The sequence below is a fragment of the Dendrobates tinctorius genome, unplaced genomic scaffold, assembly GCF_039654945.1.
Source record: "Dendrobates tinctorius isolate UK_male_01 unplaced genomic scaffold, ASM3965494v1 ptg000017l, whole genome shotgun sequence".
Classification (NCBI taxonomy): domain Eukaryota; kingdom Metazoa; phylum Chordata; class Amphibia; order Anura; family Dendrobatidae; genus Dendrobates; species Dendrobates tinctorius.
This window is the reverse complement of record NW_027361685.1, coordinates 7,183,231-7,211,211: the sequence shown is the minus strand read 5'-3', so window position 1 is coordinate 7,211,211 and position 27,981 is coordinate 7,183,231. Positions and strand designations below refer to the sequence as shown.

Here is a 27,981-nt window from a genome sequence, read left to right as displayed (position 1 = left end):
GACATCTCTCTGGTGTTGTCCTCTTACTGGATAGATCTGGAGGAAACACATACAGGGACTGAATTCATTCTCTACATACAGATAATTATAGGCCGTGTGTATTTAGTCGTGTCTATTACCTGGTGATGTGAGGGGCTGGGGAACCTCCATTATGACGTTCTTGTACAGATCTCTGTGTCCTTCTAAATACTCCCACTCCTCCATGGAGAAATAGACAGCGACATCCTGACACCTTATAGGAACCTGACACATACAATGATACCGTCATCCCCCCGATCCCTTCATAGCGTTACTGTATAATGTCCCAGCATTCCCAGCAGTGTCACCTCTCCAGTCAGCAGCTCAATCATCTTGTAGGTGAGTTCTAGGATCTTTTGGTCATTGATGTTCTCATGGATCAGGGGGTGAGGAGGAGGCCCTGTGATTGGGCTCAGGGGTCTTCCCCATCCCTCAGACACAGGGTCCTGACAGCGATCACTAGAGGTCTTCTTCACCACTGTGTAATCCTGGTAATGGAGAGACACATTAATAAATCTCACTACAGACATTTCCAGAGTCCTCACCTCTCCAGTTCTGTCCATCTGTTATTCCCATAGATAAGAATGATGTAATGTGACGTCATCAGAATCTCTCACCTCTCCAGTGAGATGGAAGAGGATCTCTAGGGTGAGGTGTAATATCCTCTCCGCCATCTTGTCTCTGTCCATATCCATCCTTGATGGGTAAATCAGGAAAATTCTCTTCTGTAGAAGATCTTCACTGAGAGGATCCGATATTGTAGAGACCTGAATGAGAAGAAGATGATCCGATGTAACATCATAAGAATCCTGTGTAATAATACAATTACTGGAGATAATAAGGGAAACATATGAGGAGATTTATTATTTTACAGGGTTTAGTTTTCTCCCCTGACATCTACTAATAAAACCTATATATTTAGGCCACAGACAACAAGCAGTTTCCTCCTCGGAGTCGGCAGCTGAACACGTTCCTCATAGACTCATCTTCCATAACGCTAATTCTCCTCTCATTACCGACACTGGAATCGGCATTAGCAATACTGCAGGAGATATTCATTACACGCGACATGAGAAATAACTCCTTCATGATGAGGACGACATCTTCATCTTCTACTATGGCTCTAGAGACATATTTGGCCAAAGTCGGTCACTGACTCCATCCCCACTGGCCGTCTATATGAAGGTTTCCCGTCTTCCCCGCACTGGAATCTTCTCTCACGTTAGATCTCAGCTCTGAGTCACACACAGAAGTTTGAGGCTTTTAGAAAAGATTTTTTGTTTCGACAAACACAACGGACAGAAATGATCTGATCCAAAAATCTCCATGTACAGTGATTTATGGGGATTATTTCTGGCCTTAGGCTTTCCTATATTAAAGAAAACTCCAGATAAAGCCGATATTAAAATGTTTCTAAAGAAAATTAGCTCCAACAATTCTTGTAAGAAGAAAAAAATATGCAAAAAGCAGAAGACACATTTTATAATTTTTAACATGTTGAACATCTATTAAAAAGAAATTAAGCTTTTTGTGCACCAGAACATAGATGTACACCGCAGGGACGGCACAGATGAGGCTGCAACAAAACCACTTGCTGCTGTGAAAAGCAAACATGGCATCTAAGAAGGTGTGACAGAGTTTGGCTGAATGCCCTCCGCCTCCAAGTACTCGATAGTATGGGGCGGCCTAGTTACTCCGATACTTACATGCCTAATAATGGGGTCTAGGCTGCAATGTATGAAGGTCTATTAGGCTGGGCCAGAGGCAGCGTCCAATAAGTTACCTTATAACGCCCCCATACACATTAGACTAAAGTTCCATGAAAGCACTGATTTCGGGGGGCTTGGCCGACCACATAATGTATTTGGGGGCCTCCCGACAGATGATGTCAGGGCAGAGAAGGATCTGACATCCTGAATTTCAGAGGATAATCCGTTTGTTCTTCCTGTAGATAATCCTCCTCTACAGGAGTCTGGAGGTGACTCTCTCATACAGACCACAGGAAAGCTGGAATATTTGTGTGTATGAGGGAGTCGGGAGAGATCGCCGTCTGACAAATGACCATTCAGCCAACTCTGATCTCATGTGTATGGGGCCGTCAGTACTACACTGACAGGCAGTGATGATACACGGCACTACAGTAGTACAGGGCATCACCGGAGACATCAGAGGCTTGTATGTTGTATGATCGCACTGATCAGAGGGGTTAAAAAAAGGTTTAAAATGGAAAAAAATCACAGTTTCAGCAACAAGAAATATCCATCAGCCTACTTTGCACTCCTTATGTCACTCCCCCGACTTGACATGTTCTTGATATGTCAATAAATCAGTGAAACTTCAATCTCGATGAGTGCGACCTCTTCTCTTTGCATGGATTCCCAGGATTGACTGTTTCCAGGTCTGGCACCCGAGGTTTCCAGATGCTGGGCTTCTGCATGCCGCACATCATTTGAAGTCACACGGTAACAGCGGTGCCGTCCGCTTTTTATCTTGAGTTTTGTGATTTAGTTTTGGGTTGCACCCATTCTCTAATTGGTCGGATCTTGGCAGGATTCATGCAGAACCCCTTAGCAGAAATCATGTACCCCAAAAATTGTACCTCCTCAGCCATAAAAACACACTTCTCCAGCTTGGCAAATAGAGAATGTTCTCTAAGTCTCTGGAGCACAGAACGGACATGTTGCGCGTGTGTAAGAACATCAGCAGAGTAGATCAGGATGTCATCTAAATAAACCACTACATATAACCCACAGATATCCCTGAAGATATCATTCACAAAGTTTTGGAACACGGCAGGTGCGTTACTTAACCCAAACGGCATCACAAGATACTCAAAATGACCAAGGGGCGTTGTTATGAATGGGTCACCGAGAAGGAACAACAAAAAAGCTAAGTCCCAGAAAAAACAGAGAGGTTGGTAACTATGCTGATTGCAGATCCCTGATCTTAACCACACAACTAACAGTAGTAGTGGAGCGTTCCTACGATGTTCCTAGACGCCTCGTCACCGCCGGAGGACCACATAAACCTAAAGCAGGAAAAGGGAAAACTAACTGCCCCAGAGCAGACCCCAAAGGAATAGATAGCCCCCACACATGTATTGACAGTGAAGCAAGATGAAAACACAAACACAGGCAGGAAAATAGGCTGAGCAAACGATGGGGCCCGACTAACTATAAAGGAAAGGAAAGGAAAGCCACTGTCTGCAATCTGCCAAAAAACCCTACCAAAATAATGTCCAACTCGTCTGATAGCAAAATTAACCCTGAAGTCACTAGACTTCTCCCACTATATCAGCACTCTGAAATATTCTGAAACAGAGCAAAAAGAGGCCAATCTAATAAGGGCCACAAAGGCAAATTGTCAAATACAGATAAATAGGAGTGGAAGTTCAGCATAGCCCCAGCTGGGGCAAGCTGACCACACAAGAAACTGAATTGACCAACAAGCGCAAGTGTGAACATTAGCAAAAAACAAACTTAACTTGAGAAGACTGGAAGAGAGCTGAAGTCCAAGACCTGAGAAGCAGACTGAATCACCAGCACTAGGATAGGGCATCGGCTGTCTTATATCCAGTCTGATACTCCAGAGATCCAATCGTTATCCTCCTCATCAGGTGGTAGATCACTACCACTTAAACCAACCTCACTACCTCCTGTCACCACCAGAGGGAGAACAGAAGGAGAACTCTCAACTGGTGGAGCAGAAAATGAGCTCATAACAGATCGTGTTAAACGCGGTTTTCCACTCATCTCCATCTCTTATGCGGACAAGATTGTAAGCTCCCCAGAGATCAAGCTTAGTGAACTAACAGGCTCCCAGTAGCTGGTTAAACAGATCAGGGATGAGTGGAAGCGGATACTGATTTTTTACAGTAATAGCGTTCAGCTCACGATAATCAATACAAGGTCTGAGTCCACCATCTTTTTTTCCACAAAGAAAAACCCAGCCCCTACAGGTGAAGTGGAGGGTCTAATAAAACCTTTTCGGAAGCTGTCTGTTATGTAGTCATTCATGGCTACACGCTCTGGACCAGAGAGATTAAATATTCTCCCCTTAGGGAGACGAGCACATGGGACCAAGTCTATAGGACAGTCATAATCTCTAAAGAGGTAATTTCTCAGACTCCACTATGGAAAAAACATCCTCATAGTCCCTGAATGCATATGGTATAAAGGGTGTTTTAATTTTAATTTGGTTCACTGAGAGCGACATACAGAGATTCTGACACTGTGGACTCCAGCGCACGATATCACCTAAGTGCCAGTCAATAACAGGTTTATGCTGGTGCAACCATGGCATGCCTACCACAACTGCATGTGATAAATTGTGAATAACAAAAAACGACATCTGTTCGGTGTGTAATGCCCCCACTGACATAGCAATTTCTGTAGTGACAAATTCCACTCCACCCTGGACAATAGATGTACCATTAATTGCAGTGGTGTGAATTGGGGCATTAAGTCTTAACAAAGGTACACAAAGATTCCTTGCAAGCAAAAAATCCATGAAGTTGCCTGCAGAACCACAATCCACATAAGCCTTCACACACAGAGATTTCTTAGAAAACGAGAGAGAGACGGGTAACAAAACTTACCGGAGCCTCTGGGCCAGCACGACCAGAGCTGCCCAGAGGCCGATGTCCCAGGAATGTGGATTTCTGACGCTCAGCATTTCCCTTGAAGTCTCCAGGCTGCAGCATGCTAGTATAGGAAGATGGGAGTGTTCCTGCAGGCTGTGCACTGAAGCAGGTGTTAGGCCAAGAAATCAGCTCAGGCAGGAGAAGAAGGGGAAAAAAAAAGTTAAGGAGACTGCTTTTATATATGATGGACATATATACAAAAAGCAGTTTTTTGGGCCGGATATAATGTCATGGCCGTCTGTGAATCTGGGCTGCAGTAGGAACAGCACCCCGAGTAACCCCGAGACCCTTAACCCCTATACAGGGATCTGGAATTGTAGCAAGGCCCATGGGGTAGCTGTTTGGTGGAGCAGTGGACCAGAGCTGGACAGCCGCCAAGGGGTTAAAACTAAAACCCTAATCGTGGTCAGGAGGCAGTAGTCGGAGGCCGGAGGGCAGCAGAGGTGCAAAATCAGCAGGCAGAGAGTCAAAAGTCTGGGCCAAGGTCAGTAAAACCAGAAGGGCAGCAAAGGTACAGAATCAGCAGGCAGCAGAAGGGTCAGAAATCCAAGCGAAGGTCAGTGTCAAAAAACCGGAAGAGAGGCAGAGGTACAAAAATGGCAGGCAATAGAATGGTCAGAAATCCAGGCTGAGGTCAGAGTTAACTATAGCAATTCACACAGTAACACGCAGGGGAACCAAGAATATATCTGGCGGCTTGCAAGACCAGTCCCAAGGTATTTGAGGGATCAGGTCATCCCTCACAGGTTCCCGGACTGATGATGAAATTAGGACCGCCCCCAGGACCAGGCCAGATGGTGATGCAATAAGCCCTACATGACTGACAGAGGGGCGGAGCCTGCGCCCACCAGATGCCTGCGCAGGAGCCTCTTCTCTGTCACCACCCTCACCCAGGGGCAAACCACGGTGCCTCCCAGTGGCCGAGGCAGGAACAGCCGTCCCCGAGTCCGATGACGACGAGACGGCCAGGCGCCTCCTAGTGGCCGAGACCGGAACAGCAGGCCCCGAGTCTGGTGGCGACGTGTCAGTCCGGCGCCTCCTAGTGCCCGAAGCCGGACCAGCAGGCCCCGAGTCTGGCAGCGACATGCCAGTCCGGCTCCTCCTAGTGGCCGAAGCCGGAACAGCAGGCCCCGAGTCTGACAGCAACGTGACATATATACATGGTTCAAAAAAATAAAGGGAACACTTAAACAACAGAATATAACTCCAAGTAAATCAAACTTCTGTGAAATCAAACGGTCCACTTAGGAAGCAACACTGATTGACAATCAATTTCACATGCTGTTGTGCAAATGGAATAGACAACAGATGGAAATTAATGGCAATTATCAAGACACCCTCAATAAAGGAGTGGTTCTGCAGGTGGGGACCACAGACCACATCTCAGTACCAATGCTTTCTGGCTGATGTTTTGGTCACTTTTGAATGTTGGCTGTGCTTTCACACTCATGGTAGCATGAGACAGACTCTACAACCCACACAAGTGGCTCAGGTAGTGCAGCTCATCCAGGATGGCACATCAATGCGAGCTGTGGCAAGAAGGTTTGCTGTGTCTGTCAGCGTAGTGTCCAGAGGCTGGAGGCGCTACCAGGTGACAGACCAGTACACCAGGAGATGTGGAGGGGGTCGTATGAAGGCATCAACCCATCAGCAGGACCGCTACCTCCACCTTTGTGCAAAGAGGAACAGGAGGAGCACTGCCAGAGACCTGCAAAATGATCTTCAGCAGGTCACAAATGTGCATGTGTCTGCACAAACGGTTAGAAACTGACTCCATGAGGATGGTCTGAGGGCCCGACGCCCACAGATGGGGGTTGTGCTCACAGCCCAACACCGTACGCTTGGCATTTGCCACAGAACACCAGGATTGGCAAATTCACCACTGCCGCCCTGTGCTCTTCACAGATGGAAGCAGGTTCACACTGAGCACATGTGACAGCCGTGACAGAGTCTGGAGACGCCGTGGAGAGCGATCTGCTGCCTGCAACATCCTTCAGCATGACCGGTTTGGCAGTGGTCAGTAATGGTGTGGGGTGGCATTTCTTTGGAGGCCGCACGATGTTGGGCTGTGAGCACAACCCCCATGGAGACACAATTGTGCCTTTACCTGGAGATAAATTCCCAGTGGGGGCAATTTCCAAAATGCAATAACTTAAGTGGGGAATTCAGCTCTTTTCACACTTAAGGGATCTGTATATGGAGTCTACAAACTACAGTGGGGGAATAAGGATTTGTTACGCTGCCAATTTCGGGGTAAACTCACATTTTTGTGAGGAAATAAAGTAAAATGTCATTCTTTCCTTCCACATTGCTTATATTCCCGTCACACTATCCGAATTCAGATAGTGTCCTATCAGAATGGAGAATACAGGGAGCGAAAGGGTTAATAGGACTCACAGGAGGAACCAGCCCAGAAAGCAGAAGATCCAGGAGTGTCCGCCACATATATGACTGCTCTGTGCACACAGGACCTGTGATGAGGTCACAGGAGGGGAGGAGTCAGGGGTCACATGATCAGGGGCCTCAGTGTGTGCAGGACTCAGTGTGCTGGAGCGCTCCCGATAATCAGCTGCATGTGTCGCGCTGTGTGATAGTCACAGCACCTGCATGGAGGGCGACACATGCAGCTGATTATCGGGAGCGCTCCAGGGATCCGGGGTCCCGATGAAGCTATTCGGTAAGCGATATTAGCCAATAACAACTTCTCCGAGGATATTCGCTCATCTCTAGTAATAACAGCTCAAAGAAATTCACCAAACTTTTCATTAAGTTTAATAGCAAGACCCTATTAAATATTGAGCACCAGCGGGATGAAGCATTGACAGCGGCATGTAAAAGTGTGGGCGCCCCGGGTCAAAATGACCGTTATTGTGAGCAGTAGTAAGATGAAGATGAAATGATCTCTAAAAGGCCAAACCTCTAAGATTGCACATGGCCTTTGTATTTTAGGCAAAAATAATAATAAAACATATATTAGACTTTTTTACAATTTCATAATTGCAAAAAGGAAAAAGGGCGATGCAAAACTTTGGGCACCCTTGGAGATTTGTGTACTGAGATAATTTTGATCAAGATTTCACACCTTAATTAGCTTGTTAAGGTTATGGTGAAATCACATGGTGCCCAGGAGCTACAGTCTGAGGAAAGGGCTAAAAAGCCTTCACTAGACCCCTGTACAGCTGTATAATGAGGCCCAGGCTTTATAGTGAAGGGACAGGAGTGAGGGCCTGTTCCCAGGAGCTACAGACTGAGGAAAGGGCTAAAAAGCCTTCACTAGACCCCTGTACAGCTGTATAATGAGGCCCAGGCTTTATAGTGAAGAGACAGGAGTGAGGGCCTGTTCCCAGGAGCTACAGTCTGAGGAAAGGGCTAAAAAGCCTTCACTAGACCCCTGTACAGCTGTATAATGAGGCCCAGGCTTTATAGTGAAGGGACAGGAGTGAGAGCCTGTTCCCAGGAGCTACAGTCTGAGGAAAGGGCTAAAAAGCCTTCATTAGACCCCTGTACAGCTGTATAATGAGGCCCAGGCTTTATAGTGAAGGGACAGGAGTGAGAGCCTGTTCCCAGGAGCTACAGTCTGAGGAAAGGGCTAAAAAGCCTTCACTAGACCCCTGTACAGCTGTATAATGAGGCCCAGGCTTTATAGTGAAGGGACAGGAGTGAGGGCCTGTGCCCAGGAGCTACAGTCTGAGGAAAGGGCTAAAAAGCCTTCACTAGACCCCTGTACAGCTGTATAATGAGGTCCAGGCTTTATAGTGAAGGGACAGGAGTGAGAGCCTGATCCCAGGAGCTACAGACTGAGGAAAGGGCTAAAAAGCCTTCACTAGACCCCTGCACAGCTGTATAATGAGGCCCAGGCTTTATAGTGAAGGGACAGGAGTGAGGGCCTGTTCCCAGGAGCTACAGTCTGAGGAAAGGGCTAAAAAGCCTTCACTAGACCCCTGTACAGCTGTATAATGAGGCCCAGGCTTTATAGTGAAGGGACAGGAGTGAGAGCCTGTTCCCAGGAGCTACAGTCTGAGGAAAGGGCTAAAAAGCCTTCATTAGACCCCTGTACAGCTGTATAATGAGGCCCAGGCTTTATAGTGAAGGGACAGGAGTGAGAGCCTGTTCCCAGGAGCTACAGTCTGAGGAAAGGGCTAAAAAGCCTTCACTAGACCCCTGTACAGCTGTATAATGAGGCCCAGGCTTTATAGTGAAGGGACAGGAGTGAGGGCCTGTGCCCAGGAGCTACAGTCTGAGGAAAGGGCTAAAAAGCCTTCACTAGACCCCTGTACAGCTGTATAATGAGGTCCAGGCTTTATAGTGAAGGGACAGGAGTGAGAGCCTGATCCCAGGAGCTACAGACTGAGGAAATGGCTAAAAAGCCTTCACTAGACCCCTGCACAGCTGTATAATGAGGCCCAGGCTTTATAGTGAAGGGACAGGAGTGAGGGCCTGTTCCCAGGAGCTACAGTCTGAGGAAAGGGCTAAAAAGCCTTCACTAGACCCCTGTACAGCTGTATAATGAGGTCCAGGCTTTATAGTGAAGAGACAGGAGTGAGGGCCTGTTCCCAGGAGCTACTGTCTGAGGAAAGGGCTAAAAAGCCTTCACTAGACCCCTGTACAGCTGTATAATGAGGCCCAGGCTTTATAGTGAAGGGACAGGATTGAGAGCCTGTTCCCAGGAGCTACAGTCTGAGGAAATGGCTAAAAAGCATTCACTAGACCCCTGTACAGCTGTATAATGAGGCCCAGGCTTTATAGTGAGGGGACAGGAGTGAGGGCCTGTGCCCAGGAGCTACAGTCTGAGGAAAGGGCTAAAAATCCTTCACTAGACCCCTGTACAGCTGTATAATGAGGCCCAGGCTTTATAGTGAAGGGACAGGAATGAGGGCCTGTTCTCAGGAGCTACAGTCTGATGAAAGGGTTAAAAAGCCTTCACTAGACCCATGTACAGCTGTATAATGAGGCCCAGGCTTTATAGTGAAGGGACTGGAGTGAGGGACTGTTCCCAGGAGCTACAGACTGAGGAAAGAGCTAAAAAGCCTTCACTAGACCCCTGTACAGCTGTATAATGAGGCCCAGGCTTTATAGTGAAGGGACAGGAGTGAGGGCCTGTGCCCAGGAGCTACAGTCTGAGGAAAGGGCTAAAAAGCCTTCACTAGACCCCTGTACAGCTGTATAATGAGGCCCAGGCTATATAGTGAAGGGACAGGAGTGAGGGCCTGTGCCCAGGAGCTATAGTCTGAGGAAAGGGCTAAAAAGCCTTCACTTGACCCCTGTACAGCTGTATAATGAGGCCCAGGCTTTATAGTGAAGGGACAGGAGTGAGGGCCTGTGCCCAGGAGCTACAGTCTGAGGAAAGGGCTAAAAAGCCTTCACTAGACCCCTGTACAGCTGTATAATGAGGCCCAGGCTTTATAGTGAAGGGACAGGAGTGAGGGCCTGTGCCCAGGAGCTACAGTCTGAGGAAAGGGCTAAAAAGCCTTCACTAGACCCTTGTACAGCTGTATAATGAGGCCCAGGCTTTATAGTGAAGGGACAGGAATGAGGGCCTGTTCTCAGGAGCTGCAGTCTGAGGAAAGGGCTAAAAAGCCTTCACTAGACCCATGTACAGCTGTATAATGAGGCCCAGGCTTTATAGTGAAGGGACTGGAGTGAGGGACTGTTCCCAGGAGCTACAGACTGAGGAAAGAGCTAAAAAGCCCTCACTAGACCCCTGTACAGCTGTATAATGAGGTCCAGGCTTTATAGTGAAGGGACAGGAGTGAGGGCCTGTTCCCAGGAGCTACAGACTGAGGAAAGAGCTAAAAAGCCTTCACTAGACCCCTGTACAGCTATATAATGAGGCCCAGGCTTTATAGTCAAGGGACAGGAGTGAGGGCCTGTGCCCAGGAGCTACAGTCTGAGGAAAGGGCTAAAAAGCCTTCACTAGACCCCTGTACAGCTGTATAATGAGGCCCAGGCTTTATAGCGAAGGGACAGGAGTGAGGGCCTGTGCCCAGGAGCTACAGACTGAGGAAAGGGATAAAAAGCCTTCACTAGACCCCTGTACAGCTGTATAATGAGGCCCAGGCTTTATAGTGAAGGGACAGGAGTGAGGGCCTGTGCCCAGGAGCTACAGACTGAGGAAAGGGCTAAAAAGCCTTCACTAGACCCCTGTACAGCTGTATAATGAGGCCCAGGCTTTATAGTGAAGGGACAGGAGTGAGGGCCTGTGCCCAGGAGCTACAGTCTGAGTAAAGGGCTAAAAAGCCTTCACTAGACCCCTGTACAGCTGTGTAATGAGGCCCAGGCTTTATAGTGAAGGGACAGGAGTGAGGGTCTGTTCCCAGGAGCTACAGTCTGAGGAAAGGGCTAAAAAGCCTTCACTAGACCCCTATACAGCTGTATAATGAGGCCCAGGCTTTATAGTGAAAGGACAGGAGTGAGGGACTGTGCCCAGGAGCTACAGTCTGAGGAAAGGGCTAAAAAGCCTTCACTAGACCCCTGTACAGCTGTATAATGAGGCCCAGGCTTTATAGTGAAGGGACAGGAGTGAGGGCCTGTGCCCAGGAGCTACAGTCTGAGTAAAGGGCTAAAAAGCCTTCACTAGACCCCTGTACAGCTGTATAATGAGGCCCAGGCTTTATAGTGAAGGGACAGGAGTGAGGGCCTGTGCCCAGGAGCTACACTCTGAGGAAAGGGCTAAAAAGCCTTCACTAGACCCCTGTACAGCTGTAAAATGAGGCCCAGGCTTTATAGTGAAGGGACAGGAGTGAGGGCCTGATCCCAGGATCTACAGTCTGAGGAAAGGGCTAAAAAGCCTTCACTAGACCCCTGTACAGCTGTATAATGAGGCCCAGGCTTTATAGTGAAGGGACAGGAGTGGAAGGGCCTGTTCCCAGGAGCTACAGTCTGAGGAAAGGGCTAAAAAGCCTTCACTAGACCCCTGTACAGCTGTATAATGAGGCCCAGGCTTTATAGTGAAGGGACAGGAGTGAGGGCCTGTTCCCAGGAGCTACAGACTGAGGAAAGAGCTAAAAAGCCCTCACTAGACCACTGTACAGCTGTATAATGTGGCCCAGGCTTTATAGTGAAGGGACAGGAGTGAGGGCCTGTGCCCAGGAGCTACAGTCTGAGTAAAGGGCTAAAAAGCCTTCACTAGACCCCTGTACAGCTGTATAATGAGGCCCAGGCTTTATAGTGAAGGGACAGGAGTGAGGGCCTGTGCCCAGGAGCTACAGTCTGAGGAAAGGGCTAAAAAGCCTTCACTAGACCCCTGTACAGCTGTATAATGAGGCCCAGGCATTATAGTGAGGGGATAGGAGTGAGGGCCTGTTCCCAGGAGCTACTGTCTGAGGAAAGGGCTAAAAAGCCTTCACTAGACCCCTGTACAGCTGTATAATGAGGCCCAGGCTTTATAGTGAAGGGACAGGAGTGAGAGCCTGTTCACAGGAGCTACAGTCTGAGGAAAGGGCTAAAAAGCCTTCACTAGACCCCTGTACAGCTGTATAATGAGGCCCAGGCTTTATAGTGAAGGGACAGGAGTGAGGGCCTGTGCCCAGGAGCTACAGACTGAGGAAAGGGCTAAAAAGCCTTCACCAGACCCCTGCACAGCTGTATAATGAGGCCCAGGATTTATAGTGAAGGGACAGGAGTGAGGGCCTGTTCCCTGGAGCTACAGTCTGAGGAAAGGGCTAAAAAGCCTTCACTAGACCCCTGTACAGCTGTATAATGAGGCCCAGGCTTTATAGTGAGGGGACAGGAGTGAGGGCCTGTTCCCAGGAGCTACAGTCTGAGGAAAGGGCTAAAAAGTCTTCACTAGACCCCTGTACAGCTGGATAATGAGGTCCAGGCTTTATAGTGAGGGGACAGGAGTGAGGGCCTGTTCCCAGGAGCTACAGTCTGAGGAAAGGGCTAAAAAGCCTTCACTAGACCCCTGTACAGCTGTATAATGAGGCCCAGGCTTTATAGTGAAGGGACAGGAGTGAGGGCCTGTTCCCAGGAGCTACAGTCTGAGGAAAGGGCTAAAAAGTCTTCACTAGACCCCTGTACAGCTGGATAATGAGGTCCAGGCTTTATAGTGAGGGGACAGGAGTGAGGGCCTGTTCCCAGGAGCTACAGTCTGAGGAAAGGGCTAAAAAGCCTTCACTAGACCCCTGTACAGCTGTATAATGAGGCCAGGCTTTATAGTGAAGGGACAGGAGTGAAGGCCTGTTCCCAGGAGCTACAGTCTGAGGAAAGGGCTAAAAAGCCTTCACTAGACCCCTGTACAGCTGTATAATGAGGCCCAGGCTTTATAGTGAAGGGACAGGAGTGAGGGCCTGATCCCAGGAGCTACAGACCGAGGAAAGGGCTAAAAAGCCTTCACTAGACCCCTGTACAGCTGTATAATGAGGCCCAGGCTTTATAGTGAAGGGACAGGAGTGAGGGCCTGTTCCCAGGAGCTACAGTCTGAGGAAAGGGCAAAAAAGCCTTCACTAGACCCCTGTACAGCTGTATAATGAGGCCCAGGCTTTATAGTGAAGGGACAGGAGTGAGGGCCTGTTCCCAGGAGCCACAGTCTGAGGAAAGGGCTAAAAAGCCTTCACTAGACCCCTGTACAGCTGTATAATGAGGCCCAGGCTTTATAGTGAAGGGACAGGAGGGAGAAAAGTGGGGAAAGGAGCCAGAAGAGCCGGACTGCCCATCACTAACCTGCAGAGTCGCACTCCACATATATGGCTGCTCTGTGCACAGGACCTGTGATGAGGTCACAGGAGGGGAGGAGTCAGGGGTCACATGATCTCCGGAGTGAATACGCTCCATGGAGCCTTCTCCTCAGTGACATTCCCGCCATTATTCTCCCCTCACTACTGGCACAATTACCCCGCGCCTCCTTTTCTACACAGTGTTATGTGTGGAATGTAACGTGTGATTTCTCTGGAGGGAAATAGACCCCACACAGGAGGGAATTCTCACCAGTTACCGGCTGTCTACTATATGGCGGCATATGATTGTGCTATCGACTCCACACCAGGAGCTAAAATGCCCAAATCTCTAATGTAACCGCTAGAGTTGAGCGACTTTTGGTTTTTTAGGGTCGCGTTTCGTTTCGTGAAACCCGACTTTTCCAAAAGTCGGGTCGAGCAAGATCGTCCGATTATAGGGAAAAGTCGGGGTCGTCCCGAAACACGAAACCCAATGTAAGTCAATGGGGAATAAAAGTCGGCAGTGAGAGGAGGACAGGAAACACACCTACAGTGCCCATTTGAATGCCAAAAGCATCAATTCTTCTTACTTAAGCTTGTCAACCTTAATTAACTTCATAATACAAGTTACGCACTGAAAAATGGGGGTTATTTGGCTAAAGTTGTGGGGGGGAGGGCTGGCTGCAGGTTTTCATGTGCCCTGGGCGAAAGAGCGCCCCTTTAACACATACCACAACTCATCATGCTCCGATACGGCAGAGAAATAGCGGTATAGTACAATGAAAAATACCTCACTTTTTACATCTCATGACGAGGCCCATCTATTTCTCCATACAGAATCATTGGTCCCATATAATGTTTGAAACAGTATATGATGAGCTCCACATAATGCTACAGTATATGTTGGTCCCCATGGATGAAGCTCCACTGTCTTATGGGCCCAAATAATGCTCCAAACATAATGGGCCCCATTTCTAATGCTCTAGTGTATAATGGGCCCTGTAAATGCTGCTCCAGTGTCTGATGTCCACCTTTGGAATGTTCCAGTCTATGGTGGGCCCCATCTATCATTCTCCAGAGTATAGTGCTCCCCAAAAATTGCTGTCCCAACATTGAAAACAATCAAATAAGTTTCCTCGCTAGGGAATCCCTGTACTAGTCTGGACTCCTCGTCGTCCCCATCTTCCATCTCACTGCACAGTATTTCAACCTTGCAAGTGCTGTGATCCTGAGCAAGCAGGGGGGGCCCACTCGTTGGCGACGGCACTGGCACAGGGCCTCTGATAGTACGGTGGTGTGTCTGATGGCGGGTGGGCTGAACCTGCACTTTCATCTGCAGCTTCCTCTTTGTCACCGTGTAAGATGGAACTGTATATGGGAAGGGTAACCTGAGTTTCATAAGGGTCAGATTCAGGCCGTGTAGCGTGCGAGGGGAATGTAGTGGTCTGGGTCAATGTACCAGCAGATTCATCGAGCAGTGGCTGGGCATCAGTGCACTTGTGTCGCCCCCAGGAGTACGGTCGCCACAGTGGCATTACCTTCTTCCTAGGGAGTGTGATGTCATGCTTGGGAGCAACGAACGATCTCTCTAGCAGGTTAACTGATTGGGCGGCGTTATTCCCACGAGTCATGACCCTCCAAACAGCGTTCATGAAGGCAAAGTGTTTGTTTTACGTGGGCAGTATGGTTGCAAAGCTGAACCTTAAAGGAATGTCCAGAAGGGCACCACCAGGAGTGGAGCCTACGGTTAAATTCGACTCCACCTGGGAAACCTCAACCATGCCAGCTACAGAACAGATGCACACATTGCAAGCTTAATTCCGTTAACGAACGAGACCCCGTCATGCCCCGCGGTCCGAGTCCGGCTTACTAGAGGGACACGTGAGGCTCTGGAACATGAGATTGGCCAATAACTGGTGTGTCATGCCCTTACATGTCCGTGGCTGCATGTGCGCTACACTGAAAAGGCCAGCGTTTGTCGCTTACAGGTGCAGATAACCCGCTGAACAACGTTAGTGATGGGGATCACTGATTACAATTATTACCCGCGAACAATGATTTCCCAGTAAGTGCAGGTCAACTGCAGTTCCGGAATTAGGCCTAACCGTCATTCCTGAAAAAATGAAAAACTTACGTGTGCAAACCACAGGTGCTGTAGCTTGCTTAACAGCTCGCCAGCCGTTCTCACGCCCAGTATGGATTACACGTGATTGCACAAAGGTTAGAAAGGGTACCGTATCCCCAGATAACATGTATGGATAGCGTACACATTCAAAATATATGTCTCAGGAGGCAGGCTCAGACGGTGTTAGGCCCAGTATGGATTGCACGTGATTGCACAAAGGTTAGAAAGGGTACCGTATCCCCGGATAACATGTATGGATAGCGTACACATTCAAAATATATGTCTCAGGAGGCAGGCTCAGATGGTGTTAGGCCCAGTATGGATTGCACGTGATTGCACAAAGGTTAGAAAGGGTACCGTATCCCCAGATAACATGTATGGATAGCGTACACATTCAAAATATATGTCTCAGGAGGCAGGCTCAGACGGTGTTAGGCCCAGTATGGATTGCACGTGATTGCACAAAGGTTAGAAAGGGTACCGTATCCCCGGATAACATGTATGGATAGCGTACACATTCAAAATATATGTCTCAGGAGGCAGGCTCAGACGGTGTTAGGCCCAGTATGGATTGCACGTGATTGCACAAAGGTTAGAAAGGGTACCGTATCCCCGGATAACATGTATGGATAGCGTACACATTCAAAATATATGTCTCAGGAGGCAGGCTCAGACGGTGTTAGGCCCAGTATGGATTGCACGTGATTGCACAAAGGTTAGAAAGGGTACCGTATCCCCAGATAACATGTATGGATAGCGTACACATTCAAAAATATATGTCTCAGGAGGCAGGCTCAGACGGTGTCAGGCACAGTATGGATTTGACGGCCCAGATTACACAGCGGAGGAGCAGGGAGAGGTAAAGATTGCAAATGCTGGGGCCCTGCCCAAGCAAGGGGGGCCCACTCGTGGGCGTCGGTACTGGCACTGGGCCCCTCATAGTACAGGAATAGGAGGAGGACCAAAGCAAGCCATTTTTCTGGCAACCTATGTGTCATCAAGGGAAGGTGGGACAAAATCCTTGGAAACCCATGCATGGTTCATTTTAATGAAGGTTAGATCATCCACATTTTGGGTTGACAGACGGGTCCTTTTTTCTGTCAGGATTGATCCAGCTGCACTGAAGACTCTTTCCGATAGCACACTTGCAGCTGGGCAAGCGAGCTCCTGTAAGGCATATTGTGCCAATTCAGGCCAGGTGTCCAGTTTAGCGGCCCAATAGTCAAAGGGGAATGACCTGTGTGGGAGAACATCGATATGGGAGGAAAAGTAGTTTGTAACCATGGTTGACAACTGCTGTCTCCTGTCACTTTCCATCGATGCAGTATTACCAGTTGTGTGAGCGGTATTTGAAAAATCAGTCCACAACATTGTCATGTAACCCCTGTCTCCAACGCCACTTCTGCTGTGTGCACCACGAACACCTCTGCCAAGCTGCCCCCGGCCCGTACGGCTCGTGTGAGAACCATCACCGCTGCTGTGTGCTGGGAATGCCTCAAGCAACCGATTTACCAGAGTTGCTTGTTTATTAGCCAATATTAGGTCAAGGTTCTCCTGTGGCATGATGTTTTGTAATTTGCCTTTATAGCGTGGATCCAGGATGCTGGCCAACCAGTAGTCGTCATCGTTCATCATTTTGGCAATGCGGGGGTCCCTTTTTAGGATCCGCAAGGCATAATCTGACATGTGGGCCAATGTTCCCGGTGTCAATGATGCACTGCGAGTGCTGGTTGGAGGAGCACTTTCTGGCTAATCCACATCCTTCCAGTCACGCACAAACCCTGTACCAGACCTTGCCACGCCAACATTTTCACTTGCCCCACGAGATGCATCCTCCTCCCCTAAGTAATCATCCCCATCATCATCCTCCTCCTCCTCTTCTTCCTCCACCTCGTCCAGGAGAGGTCCCTGAGCAGACAATGGCTGAATGTCATCAAGGATTCCCTCCTCCTCTTCCTCCTCATCAACAATGGCTGCAGACGCCTGCTCCTTAAGGTGCGTCAAAGTTTGCATGAGCAGACGCATAAGTGGGATGCTCATGCTTAGGATGGCGTCGTCTGCGCTTACCAGCCGTGTGCATTCCTCAAAACACTGAAGGACTTTACAGAGGTCTTTCAGCTTCGACCACTGCACACCTGTCAACTCCATATCTGCTCTCAAAGTGCCTGGCCGTGTATCCTCCCACAAATGCATTATGGCCTGCCTCTGCTCGCACAGCCGCTCCACCATGTGCAGGGTGGAGTTCCACCTTGTTGCAATGTCGATAATGAGGCGGTGGTTGGGAAGGTGGAGCAATCGCTGCAGCTTCTGCATACGAACGGAGTGTACAGGCGACCGGCGGATGTGCGCGCACAGTCTTCGCACCTTCTGGAGCAGGGCTGTTAACTCCGGATAATTTTTGAGGAAGCACTGCACCACCAGGTTCAAGGTGTGAGCCAAGCAAGGTATGTGGCTGAGTTTTGAAAGGGCTATGGCTGCCACAAAATTACGGCCGTTATCACTAACTACCTTGCCTGCCTCAGGATGTACACTGCCCAGCCATGACTCAGTTTGTCGCTTCAAGTACTCGGCCAGCACCTCGGCGGTATGTCTGTCGCCCAAACACATCATCTGCAACACAGCCTGCTGACGCTTTCCACTAGCTGCTCGATAGGGGGACACATCGTGTGCAACAGTGTCAGCTGCAGATGGAGTGCTCGTACGACTGCGCTCTGTGGACGAGCTTTCGCTTCTGGATGAGGAGGAGGAGGAGGGTGGAACGTCTACAGCCAACTGTTTCCTATACCGTGGGCTAGGCAGCACTGTCCCACCACCGCTGTCCCCTGTGGACCCTGCATCCACCACATTAACCCAGTGCGCAGTGATGGACATGTAACGGCCATGGCCATGCCGACTGGACCATGCATCAGTTGTGAGGTGCACCTTTCCGCTCACTGACTGCTTGAGTGCATGGACAATGCAGTCTTTCACATGATGGTAGAGGGCTGGGATGGCTTTGTGAGAGAAGTGGCGACTGGGTAGGTCATAGCGTGGTACTGCATAGGCCATGAGTTCGCGGAAAGCTGTGCTTTCCACCAACCGAAAGGGCATCATCTCAAACGAGATTAGTTTGGCAATGTGGGCGTTCAAACCCAGTGTACGCGGATGAGAGATTGAGTACTTTCTTGACCTACTCATAGTGTCTGGGAGGGTGAGCTGGACTTGAGAGCTGCATATGGTGGAAGTAGCGGTGGACAGGGCGGACTGAGAGAGGGTTGATGATGGTGATGGAGTTGGTGTTCTTTCTGATGGCCTAGAATCAGTCTTTCGTTGATATAACAGTGGGATTCCCTGACTGCTGTGGCCTTGCAACGACATCTCAACATTTGCTGCTGTGCTAACCGGTGGGCTTACAGTGGGGGAAACAATGTAGCGTTGATGACTACCTTCGTTGTGATCAGTTGCACATGTGGCACTTGAGGTTTGGTGTTGTGTCCACGCTTGCAAGTGCATGCTGGTTAAATGTCTAAGCATGCAACTGGTATTCAAATTTTTCAGATTTTTCCCTCGGCTAAAGGTCTTTGCGCACTTCTTACAGATAACCTTGGCCTGATCATGAGGATTTTGTTCAAAAAAGTGCCACACTGCACTCTACCTACTTTGGCAGACATTTTGCGGCCTAGCACGCTGTGATCTTTTGACCCTCTGGACAAGCTGTCCAGCAACTCTTTTGATGTTTGGAACCTGTCTTTGGAGTGCTCCGGGCCTGCCAGATAACAGCTGTTGCGATGTCGATGTCTGCTGTGGATGCTCCTCATCTGAGCTATTGGAAGCAGCACCCTCTTCCCCCAATGGATGCCAATCTGGGTCAACAACTGGGTCATCCATTACCTCCTCTTCTATGTCATGTGCACCTTCCTCTGTGTCACCGTGTATGGTGGTATAGTGTGCGGGAAGGGGCACCTGAGTCTCATCAGGGTCAGAATCTGGCTCTGTACACTGCGAGGACAATGTAGTGCTCTGAGTGAATGTACCAGCAGAATCATCCATCAGCGGCTGTGCATCAGTGCACTCCATGTCAGATTCATCTTGGCCTGGGTAATTCACCATTTCACTTGATAATCCAGGCATGGTATGTGAAAACAGCTCCATGGAGTAATCAGTAGTATGGCCTGCGTCATCCTTCAATCTTGGTTGGGGTGAAGGACACAAGGAAAGGTGTGGTTCATGAACATGAGCCTCCAATGACGACTCAGTGCTTTTACTTTTTACAACTGAAGAAGAGGAGGCGATAGAGCTGGAGGCTGAGTCAGCAATGTAAGACAAAACTTTTTCCTGATGCTCTGGCTTTAAAAGCGGTTTGCCAACTCCTAGAAAACTAAGCGTTCGAGGCCTTATGTAGCCAGACGATGACGCAGGCTCAACACCTCCTGCATTGGGTCCTATTTTGCTCTTGCCACTACCATCAGATCCACCACCAACACCATCATTACCAGCTGCCAACCCCCGCCCAATTCCACGTCCTCTTCCACCAGCCTTCCTCATTTTTGGTAGAAATGTAGACAAAATCCAACAAACTATATAGTATGTAAAACAAGGTACAAGGTGTCTATAGGACAGGGGAGATTTTGAATTTCTGCACACACTTTTGGACACTGGACACTTTTGGATTGTGTGAGGCCCACTGATATCTGAGCGCTATGTGACAGGCTTGATGGCACAGCTGTGACCTAAGTGACTAGAGGATAAGTGAGATTTTGAATCTCTGCACACACTTTTGGACACTGGACACTTTTGGATTGTGTGAGGCCCAATGAATATCTGAGCGCTATGTCACAGGCTCGATGGCACAGCTGTGACCTAAGTGACTAGAGGATAAGTGAGATTTTGAATCTCTGCACACACTTTTGGACACTGGACACTTTTGGATTGTGTGAGGCCCAATGAATATCTGAGCGCTATGTGACAGGCTTGATGGCACAGCTGTGACCTAAGTGACTAGAGGATAAGTGAGATTTTGAATCTCTGCACACACTTTTGGACACTGGACACTTTTGGATTGTGTGAGGCCCAATGAATATCTGAGCGCTATGTCACAGGCTCGATGGCACAGCTGTGACCTAAGTGACTAGAGGATAAGTGAGATTTTGAATCTCTGCACACACTTTTGGACACTGGACACTTTTGGATTGTGTGAGGCCCAATGAATATCTGAGCGCTATGTGACAGGCTTGATGGCACAGCTGTGACCTAAGTGACTAGAGGATAAGTGAGATTTTGAATCTCTGCACACACTTTTGGACACTGGACACTTTTGGATTGTGTGAGGCCCAATGAATATCTGAGCGCTATGTCACAGGCTCGATGGCACAGCTGTGACCTAAGTGACTAGAGGATAAGTGAGATTTTGAATCTCTGCACACACTTTTGGACACTGGACACTTTTGGATTGTGTGAGGCCCACTGATATCTGAGCGCTATGTGACACGCTCGATGGCACAGCTGTGACCTAAGTGACTAGAGGATAAGTGAGATTTTGAATCTCTGCACACACTTTTGGACACTGGACACTTTTGGATTGTGTGAGGCCCACTGATATCTGAGCGCTATGTGACAGGCTTGATGGCACAGCTGTGACCTAAGTGACTAGAGGATAAGTGAGATTTTGAATCTCTGCACACACTTTTGGACACTGGACACTTTTGGATTGTGTGAGGCCCAATGAATATCTGAGCGCTATGTGACAGGCTCGATGGCACAGCTGTGACCTAAGTGACTAGAGGATAAGTGAGATTTTGAATCTCTGCACACACTTTTGGACACTGGACACTTTTGGATTGTGTGAGGCCCACTGATATCTGAGCGCTATGTGACAGGCTTGATGGCACAGCTGTGACCTAAGTGACTAGAGGATAAGGGAGATTGGATTGCTTTTAAAAAAGCAGTTTGCGGAGCAGTGGGTAAACAGCAATGCCAGCCTGTCAGGAAGCCTTAAAAGGCAGCCCAACAACCAACACCACTGATACACCACAATATAGCCTCCCCTTGCACTGCACACACAGTGACTGGTGTGTTGTGCAGGCCAAATTGCTATCAGCAGCAGAAGCAGTTTTTTTTTCTTCTCATCAGGACAAAAAAAAAATTGGGATTGCTTTTAAAAAAGCAGTTTGAGGCCCAATGAATATCTGAGCGCTATGTGACAGGCTCGATGGCACAGCTGTGACCAAAGTGACTAGAGGATAAGGGAGATTGGATTGCTTTTAAAAAAGCAGTTTGCGGAGCAGTGGGTAAACAGCAATGCCAGCCTGTCAGGAAGCCTTAGAAGGCAGCCCAACAACCAACACCACTGATACACCACTATATAGCCTCCCCTTGCACTGCACACACAGTGACTGGTGTGTTGTGCAGGCCAAATCGCTAGCAGCAGAAGCAGTTTTTTGGTCTTCTTCCCTGCCTAACGCTCTCCCTACAGAATCAGCAGCAACCTCTCCCTATACTGAGATCGGCAGAAGTAAGATGGCGGTCGGCGTGCACGCCCTTTTATACCCCCTGTGACGCCCACCAAAGCAAGCCAATCACTTGCATGCCCTTCTGAAAGATGGTGGTGACCCGTGCCTATGTCATCACGTTGCCCACAGTGTCCGTTGATCCTGATTGGCTGAAAAAGAGCGCAAAACAAACTTTTGAAACGCGACTTTGGCGCGTAAGTCGCCGATCTCGTGGCCGACCTCATCCTAGGGTTGGGTTTCGTTTCATGAAACCCGACTTTGCCAAAAGTCGGGGACTTTTGAATTTTTTTGACCCGTTTCGCTCAACTCTAGTAACCCTATAAGAGAAGATATAACAAATTTCCCCTAAACTCACACAGCGGAGGAGGCCTCACTTGGAGCAATGTGACTCGCGCACAGAAAATCTATTCCCGGTTCTGTGATTAAGTTATCGGCCGACAGGAAGAAGAAAGGTCTGAATTACAGCCCAGACTGGAGGAGAAACTGCAGGAGTTAGAATTGGCCAATCAGCGCTCTTCACCCCTATACTTATCTACACAAATACAAGATATGAAATGACAATTAGACGCCATTCTCACCACCAGAACGGAGAGGCGCTAACTTGGAGTAAAGCCGCGTTTTATCACCATGCCAATAAGCCTAATAAGTTGCCGCTCGTAAGCTCAGAATGAGAGAGTCACTGCATATAATCTCCTCTATAAAAGACCCTAAGGGTCAGACCTCAGCCCACCCCGATGTCATGTATAGCACTTATAATGAATACTCCCAGAGTTTGTATTCGCCCCCACAATCACCCCCCCCTCACTACTGGAGTCATTCCTTCACACACTACATCTACCTAACCTGACTGAGTCCGCGGCACAACAACTCCATTTACACATCTCTGAGGAGGAAATAGTTTCAACAATCAAAAAACTAAAAAGAGGAAAGGCCCCGGGGCCGGATGGTCTTACAGCAATATATTATAAAAAATGCAGCGATGTGCTGACACCACATATAAAAACCTCTGTAATTCACTACTAAATGGCTCACAGCTGCCCCCTGAGCTCTACGTGGCGCATGTAACCGTAATCCCTAATCCTAAGAAAGATCATCTCACAACAAATTATAGACCTATATCCCTCTTATACATTGACTTCAAAATCTTTACATCCATTGTGACTAACAGGACCAATAAAATCCTCCCTCACCTCATCCATCGGGGTCAGGTTGGTTTTATACCAGTGCGACAGGCCCCAGATAATATTAGGAGAGCGTTAAATATTATTCATACAACTAACCTACAGCGAAAGCGACTTCTCCTGCTTGCATTAGATACTGAGAGGGCTTTCGATTCGGCGTCCTGGACGTATCTCTTTACGGTTCTATCGGAAGTCGGATTCTCCCCTAAACTTATAAAGTGCCTCCAATTGTTATATGATAGCCCTATCGCTTATGTAAAACTCCCGTCACCACACCCCCCTCCAATTAATATTCAGAGGGTACCAGGCAGGGCTGTCCTCTATCTCCGGATCTTTTTGCACTTCCAATGGAACCCATTGTGGAAGCAATAAGGAGAGATCAGAATATCCTGGGCCCTGAGAATATGGGAGACCAATATAAAGTCAGCCTCTTTGCGGATGATCTCCTGCTAACATTAATAAGTCCCCACACTACACTCCCTCACTTGTTTTCCCTCCTTCACGAATTTGAGAAGATCTCAGGGTTAAAGATTAACATTGATAAATCCAGAAGCATTATTTGTAAATTTTCCGAAGAGCAAACTAATATAGCCTCCCATTTTGGGTTTATACACAAAGAACATTATCTAACATATCTGGGTATCAACTTAACAGCCAACAGGTCACCTCTGTTTAGGTGGAATTACACTCCACTGATCCAAAACTTCCAGAGGGACCTGGATAGATGGGCTTCCTCAAAGTTATCCTGGCTCGGCAGAACACAGGCATTAAAAATGGTGTCACGGCCTCGCTTCTTATATCTATTTAGGTCCCTCCCAATTATGGTACCAGCCAGAACGTTCACTCATTTACACTCTATGATGTCTAGAATCATAGAATCGTAGAGCTGGAAGGGACCTCCTGGGCCATGTGGTCCAACCCCCTGCTCAAAGCAGGATTCGCTAAATCATCCCAGACAGATGTCTGTCCAGCCTCTGTTTGAAGACTTCCATTGAAGGAGAACTCACCACTTCTTGTGGCAGCCTGTTCCACTCATTGATCACTTTAACTGTCAAAAAGTTTTTTCTAATATCTAATCTGTGTCTCCTCCCATTCAGTTTCATCCCATTACTTCTAGTCTTTCCTTGTGCAAATGAGAATAAAGTTGATCCTTCTACAATGTGACAGCCCTTTAGATATTTGTAGACAGCTATTAAGTCTCCTCTCAGTCTTCTCTTTTGCAAGCTAAACATTCCCAAATCATGCAACCTTTCCTCATAAGATAGGGTTTGCAGACCGGTCATCATTCTGGTCGCTCTTTTCTGAACTTGCTCCAGTTTGTTGATGTCTTTTTTAAAATATGGCGCCCAAAACTGGACACAGTATTCCAGATGAGGTCAGACCAAAGAGGAGTAGAGGGCAATAATGACTTCACGTGATCTAGACTGTATGCTTCTGTTAATGCATCCTAAAATTGCATTTGCCTTTTTTGCTGCTGCATCACACTGTTGACTCATTCAGTCTGTGATCTATTAGTATACCCAAGTCTTTTTCACATGTGCTGTTGCTTAGCCCTATTCCTCCCATTCTGTATATGCTTTTTTTCATTTTTATTGCCCAGATGTAGTACTTTGCATTTTTCCCTGTTAAAAAACCATTCTGTTAGTTGCTGCCCACTTCTCCAGTTTATTTATATAATTTTGAATCCTCTCTCTCTCTTCTCTAGTATTAGCTATCCCTCCTAGCTTTGTGTCATCAGCAAATTTAATCAGTTTACCCTCTATTCCTTCATCTAAATCATTGATAAAGATGTTGAAAAATACAGGGCCTAGGACAGAGCCCTGTGGTACCCACTTGAGACATTCTTCCAACTGGATGTGCAGCCATTTACGACCACTCTTTGGGTCCGATCACTAAGCCAGTTATGAATCCACCTAACAGTTGCCTTGTCCATTCCATACTTAGTCATTTTTTCAATAAGGATTGTATGAGATACTTTGTCAAATGCTTTGCTGAAGTCAAGATATACTATATCAACAGCATTTCCCTGATCCACCCAATCAGTGATTCCATCATAGAAGGAAATTAAGTTAGTCTGACATGACTTATTAGTTACAAATAGAGTTGAGCAAAACGGGTCGAAATATTTCAAAAGTCCCCGACTTTTGGCAAAGTCGGGTTTCATGAAACGAAACCCGACCCTAGGATAAGGTCGGCCATGAGGTCGGCGACTTAAGCGCCAAAGTCGAGTTTCAAAAGTTTGTTTTGCGCTCTTTTTCAGCCAATCAGGATCCACGGACACTGTGGGCAACGTGATGACATAGGCAGGGGTCACCACCATCTTTCAGAAGGGCATGCAAGTGATTGGCTTGCTTTGGTGGGCGTCACAGGGGGTATAAAAGGGCGTGCACGCCGACCGCCATGTTACTCATGCTGATCTCACAATAGGGAGAGCTGCTGCTGCTGCTGATTCTGTAGGAAGAGCGTTAGGCAGGGAAGAATACACCAAAAACTGCTTCTGCTGCTAGCGATTTTGCCTGTACAACACACCAGTCACTGTGTGTGCAGTGCAAGTGGAGGCTATATTTTGCTGGATCAGCGTTGTTGGTTGTTAGGCTGGCTTCTAAGGCTTCCTGACGGCTGCATTGCTGTTTACCCACTGCTCTGCAAACTGCTTTTTTAAAAGCAATCCCAATTTTTTTTTTGTGTCCTGGTGAGGTACTGAGCGTGCATTTTTTCACACCATACAGCGGTGCACACTCCTCACACAGTACCGTGTAACGGCTGTTATCACAGCCACAGTGAAGCTATCTGTGTGTCACTCTGTAAGAATAAGTCGAGGACATGTTCCGTTCTTACAGACCTGCACCTTCTAGTTTTGTCTAGTTTTCAAACAGTTAAATATATTTGCTGTTTGATCACATTCAAAACTATAGAGAGACAGCGTGTGTCAGTCCGTATACTTAAAAAACACGGAGCTTGACAATTTTACGTACACCAGACAGCCGTGTACGTGCACGCTCCTCTCTCAGTACCGTGTAATGGCTGTTATCACGGCCACAGTGAAGCTATCTGTGTGTCACTCTGTAAGAATAAGTCGAGGACATGTTCCGTTCTTACAGACCTGCACCTTCTAGTTTTGTCTAGTTTTCAAACAGTTAAATACATTTGCTGTTTGATCACATTCAAAACTATAGAGAGACAGCATGTGTCAGTCTGTATACTTAAAAAACACGGAGCTTGACAATTTTACATACACCGGACAGCCGTGTACATGCACGCTCCTCTCTCAGTACCGTGTAACGGCTGTTATCACGGCCACAGTGAAGCTATCTGTGTGTCACTCTCTAAGAATAAGTCGAGGACATGTTCCGTTCTTACAGACCTACACTCTAGGGAGATTCCTATTCTGCCCAATTCTATATACACCTTGTAGTTTGTCATACACTAGCCAATTTCTGCCTGTGACATAGTGCTGTGATATTCACTGGGCCTCACACAATCCAAAAGTGTCCAGTGTCCACAAGTGTGTGCAGAAATTCAAAATCTCCGTTATCCTCTAGTGACATTTTTCACACTTGCGACATCGAGCCTGTGACATAGCGTTGTGATATTCAGTGGGCCTCACACAATCCAAAAGTGTCCAGTGTCCACAAGTGTGTGCAGAAATTCAAAATCTCCGTTATCCTCTAGTGACATTTTTCACACCTGCGACATCGAGCCTGTCACATAGCGCTGTGATATTCAGTGGGCCTCACACAATCCAAAAGTGTCCAGTGTCCACAAGTGTGTGCAGAAATTCAAAATCTCCCCTGTCCTATAGACACCTTGTACCTTGCTTTACATTACTATATAGTTTGTTGGATTTTGTCTACATTTCTACCAAAAATGAGGAAGGCTGGTGGAAGAGGCCGTGGAATTGGGCGGGGGTTGGCAGCTGGTAATGATGGTATTGGTGGTGGATCTGATGGTAGTGGCAAAAGCAAAATAGGACCGAATGCAGGAGGTGTTGAGCCTGTGTCATCGTCTGGCTCCACAAGGCCTCGAAGGCTTAGTTTTCTAGGAGTTGGCAAACCGCTTTTAAAGCCAGAGCTTCAGGAAAAAGTTTTGTCTTACATTGCTGACTCAGCCTCCAGCTCTATCGCCTCCTCTTCTGAAGTTGTTCTGTCCCCACTTAATGGCGATTAAAGGTATGCAGACATGTAAGTGAGAGAAGTTCCTACCTTTGTGTATCCAATAAGCGAGGCAGACATGACCCTTAGCAGCTTCTCAGATAAGCATACACGCGTTGTGATGAAGAACAATGTTGGTTTATTCCGTAGATAACGATCCAAACATTACATTGAATCTCTTGCATGGAGCTTGTCTCTGGAGTCGCTACTTGCGGGTCAAAAGACTTTGCTTCCTCAGCTCATGAGGGAGAACAGTTCTCTCAGGTAAGATGTCTGCCGATGACTGAGCAAACAGGAAGAGAAGAGGCTGAAGAGAAGCCCCTCCCCATAGGCTGAACAAGGAAAGACCGAGGAACTAAATGGTCTGGCCAGTAGATGGCAGCAGAGACAAGCGAAAAAACATAAATACATTTCTTTAACTAGAAACATGCATGGAACAGCACACTCCCCGTCTGGAATTCACTATGGGGATTCCACTATTGTCAATAATAATAATAAACCTAAAAGAAAGGGCATGTTAAATGCAACAATTAAAGTTCAAAAAATCAGAAAAACGGCCAAACTTCGGGTGCAGAACGCTCATCCCGTAGTGGCGCTCTCGATAGGCAGTAAGAGGACGAGTTCATGGATTGGCCTCGCAAAGATCTTCGTCTCACCCTTCCTAAAGACCCTCAGCTCCACCTTCCGCACGTTGCCGTCCTGGCTAGGCAGTGTCCTGGTAA

The 27,981-nt window shown here is 47.8% G+C and overlaps 2 protein-coding genes across 2 annotated transcripts in view; both read right to left on the bottom strand.

The window, feature by feature from the left end:
• Nucleotides 1-27,981, bottom strand: part of LOC141082421 (uncharacterized) — a 153,360-nt gene that overhangs the window by 16,379 nt on the left and 109,000 nt on the right. The gene's annotated exons all lie outside the window — the stretch shown is intronic.
• On the bottom strand, nucleotides 103-7,170 carry LOC141082332 (uncharacterized). The gene is made up of 4 exons (XM_073566279.1): nucleotides 4,616-7,170; nucleotides 636-785; nucleotides 327-506; nucleotides 103-243 (listed from the first exon to the last, which is right to left on the bottom strand). Exons 1-4 carry the CDS (start codon nucleotides 4,850-4,852, stop codon nucleotides 103-105), a joined length of 708 nt encoding a protein of 235 aa, XP_073422380.1. The 5' UTR covers nucleotides 4,853-7,170.

Excerpts from the sequence above, each read along its gene's own strand:
- LOC141082332 (XM_073566279.1), bottom strand. The coding sequence starts at position 4,852 with ATGTCCATCATATATAAAAGCAGTCTCCTTAACTTTTTTTTTCCCCTT. Across the intron at positions 786-4,615 it reads GTGCTGGCCCAGAGGCTCCG|GTCTCTACAATATCGGATCC; the intron begins GTAAGTTTTGTT and ends CTTCTCATTCAG. Across the intron at positions 507-635 it reads TCTTCCATCTCACTGGAGAG|GATTACACAGTGGTGAAGAA; the intron begins GTGAGAGATTCT and ends CTCCATTACCAG.